The 20,116-nt window shown below is 43.9% G+C and overlaps 1 protein-coding gene across 1 annotated transcript in view; it reads right to left on the reverse strand.

Moving 5' to 3' along the window:
- The window catches only part of LRP5 (LDL receptor related protein 5), a 135,688-nt gene extending 129,742 nt beyond the window's left edge, over window positions 1-5,946 (reverse strand). The window contains exon 1 of the mRNA XM_039552259.1: window positions 5,682-5,946. Coding sequence (XP_039408193.1) covers window positions 5,682-5,775 — 94 coding nt within the window. The 5' untranslated portion in view covers window positions 5,776-5,946. The remainder of the gene's footprint in view (window positions 1-5,681) is intronic.
- Between the last annotated feature and the right edge of the window lie 14,170 nt (window positions 5,947-20,116).

Consider the following 20,116-nt stretch of genomic DNA (forward strand, 5'->3'; position numbering starts at 1 on the left):
ATAAAACTCAAGCACATAGGTGTCCTGTAGGGACAGAACCACCAAATTAAAAGCATACACTTTCACAGAACACCATATGCCCTTTAACAAGTATCCATGAGGAAAAAATGAAAATCAAGACCTCTGTGTAACCAAATAAAAACCAGAAATACAATTTCTTTCTACTTTCCATAGTAGAGGGGAGAGTTACACCCTAACACACTTGCAACTTCATTTCTTTAGTTGCATCATCTTTCACCATAGCTCAGGAACAGCACGCTTGATTTATCGAACAATTACCTGCCTCATGTCTATAGTCTCAACAGGAAGACCAGAGTTCAAAAATTCTGCCTGCCACAAAGACAGCTTTTGTTACTGTTTCTAGTAAGTGAACTTTAACTGGGTAAACTCAATTTCCCTATGTATAATAGATAAATAATAGATGCCATCCTTGCAGAACATTCAGAATTAGCTAAAATACATACAGCATTTCAGAAAGTAAAACTGCCAAACAGAATTCAACAATTATTATATAATTAACCAGGCACATTTTTAAACACACATGCCAACATTTGAGCTTCTCGGACCACTGACAATCTCACCAGGAACTTACTACTGCGTCTGCTGTCAGTGCTGTTTATTGCTATGGCAAAAAGCCTTCATACTGTGAAATGAAGACAATTCTGTAGCTGATTTACAGTCAAGAAATCTCTTTTCCCAGTAGGCTGTTTCCATTAAGTTAATCTAACACACCACAACTTAAGTTTTTGGTTTAAAGGCAGTTTCAATTGCTTTTACACTTTTATCATCTAGAGCAAACACACCAATTTAAATCAAGCATGTGTCAATTTATTGGCATCCTTGCAAAAGTCGCCCATGGATTTAACATCAATACAAAATGACACCTGACATCTGTCTGTGCTGGCAGGCAGAGCATGAGTCAAGCAAGAATAAAGGAAAGAACAGCTAAATTAAAAATCCTGTTTATTACATAGACCCTCAACACCCTTACCAGCCCATCAGCCATTACTTACACTCTTTGGAGCTTCTCAGTCGAACTGTGTGGCTTAACAGGTATTTTCAATCTTTAGTAAACAGAAACCACAAAGATGAAACACTGCTAAGTTCCACATTCCGATTTTTCTGAGAGAGAAGAAACCAGAAGAATTGTTGGCCCATAAGCTCCTAACAAACAACTGCACTGAACAATACTTTGTGGGACATAGTTCCCATTTTCTTTCCTGCTCTCACCACAACTGTTTCATCACACAAAATCTCAAGAATTGCTAAAAATATCCTTTGACTCTATCATAAGCTTTTCCATAGCCTAACTTAGCAGCAGTAGGACTCTCCAGAAGTACTTTTTCCAGTTTAGTAGCCCCAGATGTGAGCTACTAGGAGATGGCACATCTTTACCTTCTTCAGGAAGGCCTCAGTGTCCAAACAGCACATGGGTTTGGCTAGCCAGCATCCGTAGCCATCATCTTAATTATTTGCTCCTGCCCTAAGCGCACTTGCAGTGCTGTTGGACATGCCCTGTCAGAAAGAATAGGAAAAAAAGAAGAACAATTCACATGACTCAAAATCTAAGGAAAATGCTGTTTTCCACTGTGCATAGTAGAGCTGCATTGTTGCTTGCCTGTGCCACAAACTTGGGGGGATAATTGTTCTACTGTCATTCTTCCCCCAAAGCTCAGGTTGGTACCTATTTGAGCTCTCCACAAAGGCCTTGAGCAGAAAATATTATATAATAATTTCTTTCAAGTGTTCTCAGAGCTGTATTGTGTTTTTTTTAGTCACATCAACTCCCAAGAGAAATTCTGAACTTACAAAAGCCAAACACTTTGAATGTTTAATAGCCCTTGTGTTAAACATGTAAGGAAAAAAATGAGATGATTTCTTAGAAAGAAGGTATTGTATGTAACTTTATTTCTCTTCCTTCTAAGAAGGAATTTAAACGTAGTTATTGTCCTCAGTCTCCAGATGGTAGGCTGCTTTGGTACAATACAGTAAGTTCACAAAAAATACTGATCTAACATGAAACTAAGCCTTGTCATTATAGCTGCTTCTGAGCACCACCAATTGAAATTCACCAAGTGAAATTTATTTCTGCTTTGACAAAAAGAGAGAGAATTGCTTTGAAATGTACACTACTGGTTAATTTTTAACTAGAAGCACAGTTACAGTAGACTCTCTTATATAGTAAGTCTGGTGTGTCTGTATTCCAGGAGAGGTTTTGTAACCTTTGTTTCTTGTTACGCTGCCAAATCTTACCCTAACACTAAAGGATAACACGTTCCCAGAAACAATCTCTGTTTGCTAAAAAGTTACCTTGTCTTGCCTTATTCAAGAAACATGCAGGGCCGAGAAAATTCACAGCTGGAACAAAACCCATGGCCTGCTTTATTAACAACTACATTATAAACAACTGAAAAAAAAATTCTTAAGCTAAAGCAGCAAGAGGCAATGGTGGAACTTACGCTGGGGTAACAATGAGATGCATTCACGTTCTTCTAAACTACTGACTTTGTGTATCATGCTGATCCACGTATTTCAGACATCTACAGTATGAGTGATTTTAAAGCATCTCTGTGTACTTTAAAATAAATTTAAATAATTTCATTTAAAATGAAATAGTAACAAATTAGTTCACATACCATAGCTTAAGACAGTTAAACCCATTTAACTTTCCCTGGAGAGAGAAGACTCAGTGCTTTCAAAGTATCAACTTAAACTTCAGAGTCAAGCTGAACTTTCAGTATTTCCTCACTATTTCAAGAGGATTTATGACCATAATTTGTGACAGACCCTCACATCATGCTAGCAGTAGTTACTAGGAAAACAGCCCCCTAAATCAATGACAGACTGACTGAAATGGCACTGAAATGTGCTTGAAGACTCCTACACAGCACATTTCCCTGTCATAAAATTAGTAAGTGATTTTTTTCCTGCTACATTCTTCATATAACCACAGCGACAGGTTTCACTAGCTTTAGGTTATCTCAGGAAAACAGTATGGATTAAAAGCCACTTTAGGGTTGTGCTCTAATGCATTTTTTGTTTCATGCTGCATCCCTAGTTTCAAAGATTTGTAACCATCACACTTGCTTGTGTCAGGCTTCTCTCTTCCCCTTTCTGTATCCTGTGTTCATTAGTATCAGGCAAATAGCTGTTACATTAAAGAAAACTAAGATACAATCTCACAATTTTGGGAAACATTCAAGCGCATGACAAGACACAGTTAAGCAAGCATTCGCAAGTTTAAGTAAAAATAATTCTTGCTTGAGATAGTTCTTAAGCAAGAATTATCTCAACTTACTTGAATGTTTTAAGGCCCCCACATGAAATACCCACTGTGTATTATTAAGAATCCAAAACTTACAATATTTTCATGAAAATGAAAAAACATTGAGTACTTCGCATGAGCAAGAGATTCCCCCCTTTGAGGAAACACCAAATGCAATGATTATTTTGTCTTTTCACAGTGAAATGAGAGTCAAGTACAAGCCATATCTAAAACAGGTTTATCATTATTTCAGGCCACATAAATAAAACCACTCCTGACACCACCACATACAGAGCAAGAACTTAGCTCTACAGCAAAATTATTTCACAGCCAAAGTATTCAAGATCTATTATAACATGCCAAACCTCAGTGAAGCTTTAGTACTGCAGAAGCTCCAGCAGATCCCCAATCGTGCAGAGATGCATTTACATATTTGTAAGATAAGCACATCAAAATACTTTTAATAGCTAAAAGTCAGGCATCTCCTTACAGAGTAGGGATTCTTGGAAAGGGAACTAAATCCATGGAGAGCCTCTCATAGTACATCCATGCTCCTTCAAAAAGGACAGATGAACTGTCATTAAAAGTACTGTCCAGATCAACACCACAAAACCTTCCTACTGAGGAGGCGGAACAAAGGCAATGCTATTAAGATCTGTAACCAAGACTCCTTAACTAATTATTAAAAATGGTACACCTGTAGCAGAGTTCTTCCACGCACATTAAGGAAGGCAACTATTCATACCAAACATACAATATATAAAAAGAATCACTGTCTCTCAAACGAGGTGAATGAAAACCAAACTCCAAGTTAGAACTTATTCCTTAGTTTTGTCATGAACTCTTACTTTCCTAAGAATTCCAAATGCAAAGTTGTCCCTTTTTGAAAATATCCCTTTCCATTATAGCCTGCTAAGTTAATGTAAGGGAATCCTTTAAGGAGCCTTCGTTTAGGACTCCTAGAAGTTGATTCCCCCCTTCCCCCCCCCTCAAAGCTACATTAGCTTCATTCAGTCAAGCAGGAATATGAACATCTTTACACAAACATAAATGTTCAGAAATGAATGAACCACATTTCCGGTTTTCAGAAACATTTTTAAAAGATTGTGGCAAGGTGTATGGAGAAGGTGGACCCTGAGATATGAAGGGTATCTTTTTGATACAATGCAGACAGAATAAGCAATACATAATACACACCCACACAGAGCTCCAACTAAAAATATAGAATGATGATGCCAGCAGAAAATGGTCGGTTCTCTTGCTCTAAATGGCAGTTCTAATAATTGCAGAAGGTTTGAAAAGGTGGGTGGCCTAATAAAAAGAGGCCCTGAGGTGATGTTCTGACAGCCTTGGCCACACTGCCGAGTTTTCTAAACTACCTAGGAAATCGCAACAACTAGGCTTCGGCTTGCTCAAGCACCGGCTTGATGTATTCAGGCAGACCACATGCAGCAGCAAAAAGACAGAAGTCTTGCACATGCAGCCCGAACTCCCCGTCTTGGGCGAGACAAAGTCGGGAGAGAAGCCGCACGCAGGAGAAACGGAGGAGGAACGGACACCGGCCCGCTCCCCACGGATGCTGCAGGCAGAGCACCGCATCCGTTTATTTGCGATTTAAAAGGATTACCACACTCACTTAAAAACGGGATGGCCAAGGGAAAGAGGAGGGCAGGCTCCGTGCCCGGGACGGGGCACCCGGGCTGCAGCTCGGGCATCGCCCGCGGGGCTGGGGCGGCCGGACCCCCGCGCCCCGGCCGGGCCGGACCCCCGCCCGCCGCCTCCCGCCGGGCCCTCCGCCGCAGCGCCACCCCCGCCGCCCACCTACAGCCTCACATCGGAGCTGGGGCGAGGGGGGAAAACACAGGGGACACACACCAAACTCGCCTTCCCCCCACCCCCTCCCCGGCCCGGCCAAGAGTTTGAGCGACACCCGACACCGACCCCTCCAAACTCCACAGAAATCCCTGCCCGGGACCTCGGAAGGACGGGAGCGGGGGGCGTCGAGGGGGGCGGGCGACTTTTGTCTCTCTTTTGCAACTGTGCGCATTTACCTGAGCCACCCCTGAGGGAAAGCCTCCTCGCCCCTCCAACCTCGTCCCCCCAGCGGGATATGTCCCGAGGGAACAGGGAGGAGAGGCCTCCTTTTCCTGCGCACCCTTTTTGCAGAAAAGAGGGGCGAGGAGCAATAGTTGGGGGGGGGGGGGGGAACCGACGCAGGCAGCCTCCCGTCCTTCTCCCGCCCCGTCTCGTCCATGTGCGCGTCCTCTCCCTCCGCGGGAGCCTGGCCCCGCTCCCGCCCCTCCCCGCCGCACTCCCGGCGGAGCGAGGGGAAAGTTTGCCCAAGTCCGACAACAAAAGGGACAGCGGCGCTCGCCTCCCCGTCCGCCCGGGCCCCGCGACGCTCCGGCGAGCTTACCCCCGGCCGAGCCCGGCTCGCAGCGCAGCACCGAGGCGGCGAGGAGCCGCAGCAGCAGCAGCAGCGGGAGCGGCGGGGCCGCCGCCGCCTCCATGTTGTGCCGCCGCAGCAGCTGCCGGAGCGCACCGAGCGTCTCAGGCAGGCTCCATGCTCGGGGCGCTGCGCTCGGCGAGGAGGGAGGCGGGGAAGGGGGGAGGCGCTGGAGCCGACCCTCCTCCTCCTCCTCACGCCGCCGCCAGGGAGGGGGCTGGGATGGAGGATCCCGGCTCGCACCGCATCCCGGGAGCGGGCGGGGGCGCACCGTCCCGCCGCGGCGCGTCCCACGCGTGGGAACACCTGGCCGCGCGGGGAGGGGGTGGGGCTCCGGGGCTTTCTTCTTTATCTTGTTAACTCGTTCCTTCAGGAGCGATTACTCCAGAACCAGCCGGGAAGGCTGGAGAAGATGGCTCGCTGCGTGTTCAAAAAGCAACGTTTCGGTGGTGAATTTGGAAGTTAAGAGCGGGGACGCCCGCCCCTTTTTCTGTCTCCAGGAGAAAGGGTGGTTGTTTTCTTCCCGACTGGAGGTCGGGTTTGCCTTTCTCCTCCCACCAAAACAAACATTTTATTAAGTCACTCTTCTACAGAACACCAGTTTTCAAAGAAAATGCATTCAACAACAGTCTTTTGTTGCCTTCCCCCCTCCGTGTTAAACATGCCACCTGCTCCCGTAAACACATTACCACCAGGAAAGAGGCAGAAACTGCCCAGTGATATGGGGCTTGTGTAGTGCCGGGGCCGGGTACAGAGGGCTGAGCAGCACCCGGCTCACACTGGAACATCCCGCACCTTTCACAGGCCAGATACTGCCCCCCGCATCCCTCACAGGGATAAAAACAAACGGCATAAGTCAAGAATTTTCATTTAAGTGTCTATTTTCCCTTGTGCTGTCACTGATTTGGTACTAAGAAGAAGGATTGCTAGATGGCGTTGTATAGAGGTGGAAATCACAAGGGTCCACCTGGCATCCCCTTTAAGCGATTTTTGCAAGTCTCAGAGCAGTAGCCATAAATCACAAGCGAGCACTTAGCAAATGGATGTTATATTTAATAGTTTTGTTACATTTCAGAGTTGAGTGACTTCCAGGTTTCCCCGTGCCATGTACTAATTTATCTGCCTTGCTGTAGATGCTACAGCAGCAGCTGAGATTTCTTCTTGGTGCCCCATGAACCCCTGTACAACTCAAATACCAGGATCAAATATTCAAGGGTTGGTTTAGGTCCTGTTGGTTACTCCATTGCCAACGTCCCCTGCAAGGGAAAAGGCCAAGTGTTTTGATTTGGTTTGTTTCTAAAGTCAGCGATATTCAAGTTAGCTCAGAAAGCAGTTTAAAAATTCAAGGAGTTACAAAAGGCTTATAGTGTGACATTAAAGATCACCCAAAAGGGAGAAAGATTTTGTTCTCTCTCTCGCTTCTGGTTTAACATACAGATAACATTTATTTTAAAGAGGGCTCATTTTAGGCAGCATTTAAAACCTGGAAAAATCTCAACTTCTTGAAGGCAGGAAAAGCAGAAGCTGGTCTTTGGTGATAGACCTGTAATAAATTGGAACCAAAATCTAGGCTGCTGTAAATCATTAATGCAAAAACTTTCTGTGAACACCAACCGAATAAGGGGTTTGTTTTGCATCTGCTTAAAGAAATTGCCCAACACCAGATAAATAACTGGAAGAAAGATTTCTCTGTTGAAGACAGTGATTGGACTTTACTTTTGATGGGTCTGACCTCCTGCATCATGGAAATTACCCAGCAGTCCTGGCATCACAGTAGCTGGGGTTAATTAGAGGCAGAGAAAGGGCACATGAAGCAGTTGTACTTGCAGCAGGCAGTGGGGAACAGTGGTGTATGTATGCCATCCCAAACCCCAATCAGCTTGGGGGCCATATACAAAACTGGCTCGTGTGCCTGCAGGGAGAGCCGGGCTGTCCTGTGATGCCCTCCATGGCACCAGGGCAAATTGGCTTCCCTGCCCTTCCTGCCCCTCGCCCGAACAGGATCAGGAATCAGCTGCTGAGATGACTTGTCCCTCACTCCAATGCCAGCACCAAGCCATGTGGAGGGGGTGAGTCTGCCCACAGGCTGCTGGAGGGCAGCAGCAACTTCTCTTCCAGTTTGCAGGTGCTCCCAGCACTTGGTAACTTGGGTCCTAAGGTCCCATACTGGGATATGCCTGCTGCTATCCTTGCTCCATCCAAGAGTTGCTTATCCCCCTATCTGACCCTGTCAAACTGCATGGTCAAGTTAGGAATGGCAGCAGTTTATACCAAAAGAGAGAGATAGCAGCACGTGAGCAATTAGCAGATTGGGTAATGGGCCAACTCAGGCTAAAACAAAATGAGGAGATCAGACCATGGAGGCAGGCAACTAGGGAAGAGAATCTTACCAGGACACACCTTTGGGGCTTTGACCATGACACCTCTGCTAAGAAAACATTAAAGACATTCATCTAAAGCACTGGCAGATGCAGTAGCAGCCACGAACACAGTCTTTCTCCAAGCCAGAAGATGCCATCTTAAACTCAGTTAATATCTTGTAAGGGGAATTTGGAGGGAGTTAAAGCTGTGCAAGTCTGAAGTCATGAGCTGAGAAAACTGCCTTCCACCTTTTTTCCAGCCCTGCAAAAAGTCCTCCAGCAAAACTAGGGGAGGCAAAGCCGTGACATTGCTGAAAGTCTGATGTATGTATTTTTGCAAGAAAGTAAAAAACAATGTGAAAATAAACAAAAAAACACTTACCAGGATAGCGAAAGCATAGTTCTATCCTTCCTTTTAACTGAAGAAAGAGGGATCTCTTTTCATACTGCTCCATCTCGCAGTGCCCAAGAATGCAAAAAAAAAAAGCCAATACCCCATTTCATCTAATATTTCTTGTTTAATTCTGAGCACATCACAGTCTAACATCTCCTCAGTTTCTCTTCCTACAATAAAAGAGCAGAGGGAATAATTTGCCTAACTTTCATAATTTCTGTTTATAGTTTGACGTAAACTGCAGCAAGTTTGGAGCCTAATTGTAGGAAGCAGGAAAGGGAGGAAATCCAGACTGGGGGCCCAATCCCCTGCCAAGGTGTAAAAGCAGATCAGTTCCTGCATTCTTCCATTGCCATCCCAGATGGAGAAAGGAGGGACATGCAGAGATATAGCAGGGAAAACAAAGAGCTGTGTCTGAGCACCCAGAGATGTCCTCCAGGATAATGTAGCCATTCTGCCATAGCTGGGAAACTTGGTTTGACTGAAATGCTCCAGATGTTTCTACACGTTTACTCCTCCTGGATTTCTCCTTCCCACCCTAGTTGACAGTATCCTTCTTTCCCAGCTGCCAGAGCTGTCTCAGCTCCTGTGGAGCTAGCATTTCATGACAACTGCAGAAGGCCCTAAAGTGAATTTACTGTTTTACAACTGACACCCAGGTTTATTTCATGGTGAATATCAGTACCAAGACACATATCTTTATTCCTCTGGGGCAGTGCAGTTCAGTCAAGATGAAGTCACTAGACCAGAATACTGAGGCTGCTCTTTGGTGCTTTGCAAAGGAAAGGTAACATGATCAGTAAAAAACAAAGACACCATCAAAACATTTTCCTTCTTCTAAGGCCATATGACAAAATAATTTTCCTCTACCCATGTCTCAAACACTTCTTCACCCTTTTGCTCCCAGCTTCCATCTAGAAAGCAGTGCCCACCTAATTATGTGTAGGGACCTCTATCCTTTATCACCCTCTATCAGAAGAGAAAACATTTACAGGTAATCTAGAACAAGTCAGAAATTACAGCAGAAAGTATTATCTGGATACAAGTTCCCTCATCTCCTCAAAAAAATAGACACACTGAGAAAAACATATATACACATTCATCCATATTTAAGATTATCCCTCCTGAGCAGAAATCTGAAGAAATCTTGGTAAGGGGTGGGTTTAGTTTTGAGGCTGCATGGGGCACTTAGGTGTTGCTTTGAAAAAGGTGGGGTTTTAGGTGCCAAATAATACTTAATATTTAAACCTAAATCACTGCACTGCCACTCATTAAGCTGCCTGAAAGGGTGGGAAAGTGTCATCATCACCACCTTCTTATCCATAAAGAAAATGACAGTAAGAAAAGTAATACCTTTGTTTATATCATGCAGCTTTTCCCCAGTATTGCACAAGGATAACAGCCTAATTTTTTTCAAACTAATTATTACCCAAAACATCTCAGCAGCCCAACTTTGTGTGGCAGTTTTCTTCCCCTTCCTTCTGCTCCTTCCCAGATCAACTCTGACATGAACTGAACAGTTAAACCACCACAGTCTGCCATGCAGACACATTAAAATCAATGCTCTTTCAGCCTGTGGTTTGTAAGGTCCTTTTAAGGCAGTCCTAAAAGAAACAATGAAAAGGAAGTCAAACTTTAGTGCATTTAAAATCTCCATACAGAACTCTTTATGCCTATTGGGAAATCTTTAAGGATTGAAAAAGCTTGAAAACTTAGGATGCTCAGTGTAAGGTTAAATATTGAAGGAAACTACTCTTTTCAGGCAGCCATGTGAAAGAGCACAGGTGCATTATAGGTATAACTGGAGAGCATTAGGCACATGATTATCTTACATCGTATTACATATAAGCTAGAGAACTCTCCTGCATAGAGAGGGCTCCAGTGCCACACCTGAAATTGCAGCCCCAGCATTTCCAGAGCGGTGACCCCAGCGAGGCTGGTTATGGACTCACAAACAGGACTGGGAAATCACAAAAAAAAATTGTTTTGTCAAATAGTTATGGCATATTTCAAGGGAAGACAGTGCTGCAGATCACCTTCCGGGACCACAGAAAGAGACCAAGACAGAGAATGGCAATCTTTCAGCATTTGCCAGTGCTTGAGATTTCCCGCAATGCCCATGGCCCATCTGCCAACAATTTCTGCTCCAAGAGGGATAAATGGGACACACATGCCAGGAACTCAAATACACGAAATCAGGAGACACTGCAAGCTGAGGGATCAGAGTGCTGCAGGACAGAGGCTCCCTGGCAGAAATGAGTTTAAGGAGAGAGATGGCTCACATAGGTTTGTGAGAGGAAAACGAATATTAAAAAAAGTCTGACAGATGTCCCACTGCTAGCTCATTTGAAACAACATTTAAGTGAGACAGTGAGTGTAAAGAGCCTGTTCCCAAAGCCTCCTGCTGGCTAGCAATGTCAGGAACAGAGGGGCTGACACTGCTTGAGAAACATGTCACCATAAAAAGTTCTGAAAACATAAAAATAGTTCAGTGGGTTTTTTTAGTGGTGATTCTTGGACTCTGAATGCTTTTCTGGTTACAACTACACTCCCTGCTACAGCTACCAGAACAGCAGTCACCACATTTCCCTGCACTGTATGAGCTAAAGTTTTTCTTTAAAACATCCATGAGAGCTACGTTTGCAAAGCTGCTTGCAAAATTAACCATCAGTCATCAAAGTTCTGTATCAAAAAGAGGAAATATTGTGAAGGGGCATGGAAATTCATTTGCAGGGGAGGGAAAAGATGACCATCTTCAGTGTCTCAAAGTAGGAGTCCTCTTCTCTGCCCTGTAAAGGCAAAGTTGTGAAGGACCATCTTTTATTACAATCAACATCAATATTTCTGTAGCAAAAGCAATAGCAAAAATTAAAGAAGTCATCACAGAGATAAATATTGAAGAAACACTAAAAAAATCCCTATATGAATCATTTGGGTTGGAAGGGATCTTTTAAAAATCATCTCATCTGATACCCCTGCAATGAGCAGGGATAGCTTCAACTAGACCAGGTTGCTCAGGGCCCCATCCAACCTGACCTTGAACGTTTCCAGGGACTGGGCATCCACCACTTCCCTGGGCAACCTGTTCCAATGTTTTATTACTCTCAATGTAAAACATTTCTTCCTTATATTGTGGTGGTTTAACCCCAGCCCACAACTAAGTACCACGCAGTTGCTTGCTCCCTCCCTTCCACCACGCCGTGGGAAGGAGAATCAAAGAACAAATAAAACTTATGGATTGAAATAAGAAGAGTTTAATAATTGAATTAAAACAAAATATTGTAATAATAACAATGATAATAACAATAACAACAGTAAAAATATCAATTAAAAGGAGAGAGAGGAGTAAACCCCAAGAAACACAGGTGATGCACAATACAACTGCTCACCACCTGCTGACCAATGCCCAGCCCATCCTCCAGCAGTGACTAGTGGCTCCAAGCCAACTGCCCCCAGTTTCTATACTGAGCCTGACATTTTATGATACAAAACATCCCTCTGGCCAGTTTGGATCAGCTGTCCTTGCCATACTCCCTCCCTTCTTGTGTACCTCCTCACTGGCAGAGCATAGAAAACCAGCAAGTCCTTGAGTTAAAGTCACACTGTTTAGCAGCAACTAAAATACCAGTGGCATCACACTGTTCTCATACTAAGTCCAAAGCACAGCACTGTACCAGCTACTAGGACAAAAATGAACTCTATGCCAGCTGAAACCAGGACACATATCTAGTCTGAATCTATCCTCTGTTAGTTTAAAACCATTACCCCTTGTCCTATTGCAGCAGGTCCTGGTAAACAGTCTGGCCCCATCCCTCTTAGAAGATCCCTTTAATATCAAAAGGCTGTAACAAGGTCTCCCCAGTCTTCTATTCTCCAGGCTGAACAACCCCAATTCTCTCAGCCTTTCCTCACAGCAGAGGTGCTTCAGCCCTTTAATAATCTTTGCAGCCCTCCTCTGGAGTCACTCCAGCGAGTCTGACACCCTTTCCTGTGCCTGGGACCGCAGAGCTGGATGCAGTACCCCAGGTGGAGCCTCACCACAGCACAGGGAGAAGGGTAGCATGAGGAGCCTTCTCCAAATGCAGTATTCACCAGACAGAACTGCCCTGAGGATATAAGAACAGATGCTGAATGGGCCATGGAAAACTGACATGATTTAGGGTAGCATGTTTACATGCCCTTGCACTGCTCCAAACATCTCTGCACTGCACAGGTGTCTGGGTACTGAAGAGAGCAACAAGCGGTTGTTTTGAAGGAAGAATGAACACAATTTGTACTCATACATCTGCCAGGTTCTGCCTCACTTTACACCCCAACCAACTGCTGTTGGTACACACATGTAAAATAGTAGTACATGACATGAATACATGACTGTCATATTCATTCATACTTTCAGCGACAAAGCTCACTTCCACCATTAAAAGCATCAACCAACTAGAATTGGAAGATGAAGAAAGAGTATCAGAACAACCTGGTGGTTATGTGCCCCCCTAAATACATCACTGACAAGGTCACAGACAGAGGTAGGTTTTTTGACATTTTCAGCATTAGATGTTTCTTTTGCTTTTGAAAGCTGCTCTTTCATTTTTTGAAACACAAAAAATGTTATAAGCAGGGGTAAAGCCATGCTTGACTAGTTACCATCTGAATAATTTTTGTGGGTGGTTAAGATGCCAGGCAAGACTTGCTCTGTCCCAGCAAGATGGAAATATGCCCTTATGATATGGCTCAGTGCCATGACTATTTAGATATTAAAATGGTGGATGTTGAAACCAGCCCTGAATGCAGTTACATCAATTCTACCTGCCGTCTACTCACTGAGAATGCTGGGAGCAGCTCTTGCTGGGATTACACTGCATGCTCCTGGTGGCTGCCAAACAAAGTAGAAGTTAAGGGAGGGAAAAAAAAGGAAAGTGACCTGTGTGGGAAAGTTGCAGACTAGTGTAACTAGGGGGGAAAAAAAGCCCTGATAAAGTTTCCTACAAGATTTATGTGTTTCTAGATGTCAATACACACAAAAATTAATTGCATTTAACATTCTCTTGAACAGTACCTGGTCTGCACTTTGTAAAGAATAAAGGTATATAGAATCATAATATGGTGTCGGTTGGAAGAGAACTTAAAAATCAATTAGTACCAACCCCCTGCCACAGGCAGGGACACCTTCCACTAGATCAGGTTGCTCAGAGCCCCGTCCAGCCTGGCCTTGAACACTGACAGGGATGGGGCATCCACAGCTTCTCTGGGCAATCTGTTCCAGGGCCTCACCACCCTCACAGTAAATTTTTTTCCTAATATCTAATCTAAACCTACTCTCTTTTAGTTTGGAGCCATTGCCCCTTGTCCTGTCACTACATGCTCTCATAAAAAGTCCCTCTCCCTCTTTCCTGTAGGCTCCCCTCCAGTACTGGAAGGCCAGAATTAGGTCACTGCAGAGCCTTCTCGTCTCCAGGCTGAAAAACCCCAATTCTCCCAGCCTTTCCTCATAGGAAAGGCGCTCCATCCCTCTGATCAACTTGGTGATCCTCCTCTGGACTCGCTCCGACAGGTTGATGTCCTATCTGTTCTGGGACCCCCGAGCTGGATGCAGCACTGCAGGTGAGGTCTCACAAGAGCAGAGCAGAGCAGAGAGGCAGAATCCCCTCCACCGCCCTGCTGCTCACGCTGCTCAGGATGCAGCCCAGGATTTGGCTTTCTGGGCTGCGAGTGCACATTGCCTATCCTGAGCTTGCTGTGTGGCAAATCAGACGGCTGAAACTCTGCGTGTACAGCCAAATGAAGTTCTTTCCGCGGTCGTGCCGCAGCGTGACGTGTTCCTGAAGGGCCGGCGCGGAGCTGGAGAGCCTGCAGATGGCAGCCTCGGGGAGCGGCGCTCCTGGAAGCGCAGCCTCGCAGAGCCGAGCTGGCACCTACGATTTCAGAGCGAGTGCTTGTAGCACTTCTCGATGTGGAACACAGAGCGAGTTTCGCCATTACGCTACTTTTCACGGGTTTTTATTTTTAAATTATTAGTTTTTCGTCTCTCATCCCTGTTGGACAAAGCACATTGAACCGAATCAGAGCTGTGTCAGCAGCTCGAGGGAACTCTGGACAGTGGTGAGGGACTCACTGCAATGGGCAGTATCCAGCTATAATAAGGATTGCTGCTACTCCTGGAAGAGTCCTAATTCAAGGTAAGTTAGGAGTCTAGTGAGGCAAAACCTGAGCTCCTATTGGTCTGCCAACACTATTTAAAGAATATTCATTTTCTTTTACTGACAGTCCAATATTAATTATAAAACTAACAAACTTTCGGTCACACAGAACTACAAAACCTGTTCTCGCTTCAGAGTTAATTTGACTTTCAAACTCTCATGTGCCAGCAGGTGGCTGTTGAATTTATATTGTAAACAGCATGGGGGAACTGAACATGTTGAACTGTATCCACAGTGATAAGCAAACACAACACCACTATTTCTGTGAGCTTCTCTGTCCTCTAACCATTAATTCTTGTAAACTGGTTTTGGGGCTGGATTTTCTGCATCTGTTTAGTTCTTCACATAGTTTGCACCTTACAAACCTATAGCATTCAGAAGAGAAGCTTAAAGTCATGATTAGGGCTATCATCCTGCTTCAACATCCTGCAAAAGTAGCAGAGCAAGCTGTGGGTGATGCAGGAAACTCCTGGAATGCATTGAGGGCAAATTCTTCAGTCAGGTAATAGACATCCCTGCCAAAGGAGATGTGATACCAGACCTGTCACTCCCCAGCACAAGTGAACTAATTGGTGACATCAAGATTGAAGTCAACCTGGGCTGCAGTGATCCTGCATTGCTGGAGTTGATAATCCTGGGGAATATGGGTCAGGCTGAGTAAAGTCAGGCCACTGAATTTTAGGGAAGCAAAATTCCTAAGTTTTGCTTCCTAAGTTCAAGTCAATAAGACCCCCTGGAAACCACCCTCAGGGACAAGGGAGCAGAGCAGAGCTGGCAGATCTTCAAGGATCTCACTTTCCACAGAGCACAAGAATTCTCAATCCCCACGCATGAGAAATCAGGAAAGGATGGCAAGAGACCACCATGGATGAGTCAAGACCTGCTGGTCACAATAAAAGGGCAAGAAGGAAATGCATAGGCAGTGGAATCAAGGAGAGGTATCCTGGGAAGAATATAGGGATATTCTTTGTATGTGTAGAGATGGGGTCAGGAAGGCCAAGGTGTGGCTGGAGCTGAACTTGGCAAGGGATGTTAAGAATACTAAGACGGTCTTCTATAGGTATATCTGTCAGAAAAGAATGTAAAAAAATGTACTACTTCTGATAAATATGCCCAGCAAACTGGGAACAACAGACAAGGTAGTCCATTTTTTGTCTCTTCACTCTTCCCACATCCCTTGAGTGAGGCAGGGCAGGGACTGAGTGAGCAAAGTCCCTCCCACTGGAAGAGAAGATCAGGTTTGAGACCAGCTGAGGAACCACCTGAAACATATATAAGTCTATGGGACAAGATGCCTACCAAAGTCATGAGGGATTTGGTTCATGTAGTTGCCAAGCCACTCTCCATGATATTTGAAAAGTCATGGCAGTCAGGTGAAGTCCCAGGTGAAAAAGGGAAACATTGCACCTCTCTTAACAAAGGGTAGAAAGGGAGATCCTGTGAACTACTGACCTGCCAGCCTTACCTCTGTGCCTGGGAAGATCGCAGAACAAATCCTGCAAGGGCTTGGAGCAAACTGATGTAGATGAAGATGCACCTGCTCAAAGATCATATTGGACTATATGATCTTTAAATTGTCCCTTCCAATCCAAATAATTCTATGATCAGATACTGGGCATTTCTGGACTTCACAGTTTTCCTCCACCCATCTTTGTCTGATAATAAAAGTACACATCAAAAATACAATATTTGCACAACACAAATACATATTAGATAGGAGTTTTGACAGAGTAATACAGCAAGCACGCACAGGCACAGGAACATGAAGCTGAAACACCATCCAGGAGATCAGAACTCACACACAAGAATTTATGTAAGGCTCATAGTTGTACTAATGAAGTATCAGCATGGCCTCAATCCAATTAAAATAGAGAACACATGATGTTCTGCTTAGGAAACAGAAGGATTAAGGTTTCATTACTTGTTGGACTTCTATGAGATGAAAACAATGGTTTCAGCCAGTGCAGCAGAACACTCTGCTGCCAAGGAGGATGTGACTGAGTTAATGTCTTCATTCTCTTCACTCAAGAGCAAAATGGGGTCTTTACAAGAAAATTCTATCAGCTCTATCTTCAGTATAGTGACTTCACTTCATAAACAGGCTAGCCTTGAAGTTAACTTTGCTGTACTGATTTTCACAACCCTCCACCACACACACATCCAGCATTTCTGACTTTTCTTTGCTGCTGTCTTCCCTGAGGGATTTTGTAAAACAAGCATTTTAACTCCTCAGTGTGGCTGGCAAATTGGAGTAAGATCTGACGGAGAGGGCAGAGATGGTTGGGGTAAATTCAGGCCATAAGAAAACAATTTAGAAACCAAATTATGAAACTTAAGCCAAACTGAAACATGACAGTGGTTACCTGTAGTAATCAGGGGAAGCAAGGAATGAGCTGAGACAAGAGCACAGGCTGCTCCACAGGTTGTTCAGCCATATGCAAGAAGAAATACTGTAGATGCAAAGTCTCTGAAATCACTCAGAGGAGTATTTGATGCTGACAGTAGTGAAATGCACTGAAACAGAAAAGCAGGGAAGGAAACTGATAGAGAAGGAGAAAACTATAAAGTCTCAGAGTCTCAGGAGAAGGAAAAGGGAGAAGAGCAAAATAAGTTGTTGAACACAGAATGAAATGAACAGAATTCAGATCCAATGAGGAAAAAAGTTCATAGGCACCTCCAATCCTTAAACGAAGCATACCTAACTCGCAAACTGTCCTCATGCAGAAATGGCATGGAGAAAGAGACTAAATCTTATGGTTCTTCAGCAACCTCTCCCACAGAGAGGGAAGCATGTAGATTCTGGAAAAAGAGATACAAATTACAAGCAATGATGGTACAGATATATAGAGATGAAAATCAGAGAGGCCATGGCAGAAAGTAACATACAACTAACAGAGAAAAAACCATGTTAAAGCTTGCATTTGTACAATATTCATAAAAGGAAAACAAGTGATGAACAGATCTATTAAGAGACATTGAGAGTTCCTATTAAAAATCACTAAGCAAGGAAGTGTTTAATGCATTTTTTTGCTTCAGTGTCTATTAAAAAAACACTACAGATCAAGCAGTCAACAAAATTAATACCAGTAATATCGGGGATAACTTCAGGTTAGAATTCATAAAGAAAAAAATAGATAAGATGTATAGTTTTTAGTTGGATGAAATTAATCCAGAGGAATTTAGAACAACCCTCAGAGCCATCAGAAGTGGTATCTGACAGCTTGTGCAGAACTAGGATGCTTCCAGAAGAGTTGTAAAGACAATGTCCATCTTAGAAAAGGGGGAAGGGAGGAGGCAGAATTATGGCTTGCTTCATTAAACTTCAACTCTGTGAGAAAACAAAACTAACAAACCACGTGGGAGCCTCTACCCAGTTTTTGGGAGGTAGGTAAATTCCCACCAACATCTGTCACAAACACATCCAATGAAGTGTATTTCTTTCTATGACAAAGACCTCATAGAGAGATCAGACAAGCACATAAAACCACATACACTGACTGCTGAGGGTTTCAACAGTGTTTCATGTGACCTTGGCAAAAAACAGCTAGGAAAAATATGGTCTGGATGAAAATGCTACAGAGCAACTGGGATATTCATTATAAAAATTGCATTAGTAGCCACAACGTTCATCAGCATTGGTAGCCTAAAGGAAGGAGGACAGAGAGGAGAGGTGAGAACAGTATTAGCTGCTGTAAAGAGGAAAAGAATAACCTACCCTCCATGCCCTTGGTAAATAGCTCAAGTACAGGCATCAAATCACAGCAAGATGGGGGTCTGGGGTATATATATGGAATAACATTACAGTGTTATGGATTGCTGGAATAGAAACTAAAGGAGATTGAGAAATCAGCTCTGCCAGAGGTTTTAGGAAGTCAAGTATGACAAACACTTCTCAGACTGATGGTAGAGAGTCATTTCTGTCCTGAAGCTGGGACATATCATAGGGTTCCCCATGATCCACGGATCTCCCCAGCATTTCTTCTTTTTCTATGACAGATCTCCTACCCTCTGCCTTTTCATGCAACCTCTTGAACAATTCATCACAGTCTCCCGTCAGAGCAACTCTTAAGCATTCTGCCCCCTTCAGAAAGATTTCTACTTGTGTTGCCCTGATTCATCATCACTGCTATAACTTTGTAAACACATTCCAGTCCTTTCTATTTTCTCTCCATTTTCTGTGTGAGCCTTGGAAAAAAATCAACAGATGTCAACATTAGCTGCCATGAAATAACCTAGTCAAGGCATAGTTTTTTGGCATTTTCAATCACGCTTGTGCATAAACCCTCTCCACACAGGGAAGGGAGAAGCCACAGGTCTGAGAGGCTGAAGACAAATTCTGGTTGTATTCTCAGTTCAGCACCTGATATGCAGAATAACTTTTACATGTGCTTTGGTTTTCCCACCTATAAAAGGGTGGGAATTAATCTTGCTGCAATCTCTGAAACACACTCAATTCCACCAGTAAAGTCCACTAACTAACAGTCACACAGTGGTTCCATCAGTTCTTCACATGAAAATCAGTCTGTCTTTACCTTTTATGCACTAAAGGAATTTCATGATGCACTGCCAGCTCACAGGAATGGGCACAGTGGGCAATACTGGTTTGCTCTATACAATCTATGCCACAAGACAAACCATGCTGACATCTGCTGTTATTGTGAGAAGACACCATAACTCAGGAACTACCCAAAACCAAATGGAAATAAAGAGAAAACACAACAGGAAATAAGATTCTTAGCAATTGGGCAATAACAAGCTGAAGTGGAAAGTTTAAAGTGGCTACTTGCAAAAAAAGAGCTTGCACTTTATCTGCCAAGACTGAAAAAAAAAAAAAAATCAACCTCAAAAAGGCATGCCAGGGAAAAAAGCATCTATAAAGAGGCAACACCTTTGTGTCTGAGAGCATTAGTAGGTGTAGGCTGTAACAGGTTATTAAGTAGCTTGGCACTGAGAAAAGCCAAATGTTTATTTCCAGACCTCTAAAAACTGCAAGCTGAAATATTACCATGTGTCTGCTTACTATAAAATATGAGGACTCCTGGGGTTTGAACTAAAAGGTACTTCTTAGTCTGTGAATAATTTGAAATGAAAAGAAGGCACGTGATAGGTAAATCTGTAGCAGTTAACTTAAGCAAGAAGCTGTGGAAAGAACTCAGTGCAGTGCTGCTGGGTCAAAGGGGGAAAACAGAGAGGCAAGTATGGGGAAATCTGCCTGTACCTCCCCTCTGAAGTGGCTGTATTTGGAACATGAAGGTTTTGTTTCCAGAGGACTAGAGAGGAAAAAAACGAGAAGCCACATCCTGTAGCATTTCAGCTGACTGGGAAGCAGAAGCCAGACCTACCCTTCTTCACAAGTATCGCCGACTGTTTGTGGAGCTAAAGGAAGAGAGATCTAGAGAAGCAACACCCAGGCTCAACTGAGCAGTGCTTTATCACCACCTTCTCCTCTGCCACCAT

The sequence above is a fragment of the Corvus cornix genome, chromosome 5 (genome assembly GCF_000738735.6).
Source record: "Corvus cornix cornix isolate S_Up_H32 chromosome 5, ASM73873v5, whole genome shotgun sequence".
NCBI classification, from domain to species: Eukaryota; Metazoa; Chordata; class Aves; order Passeriformes; family Corvidae; genus Corvus; species Corvus cornix.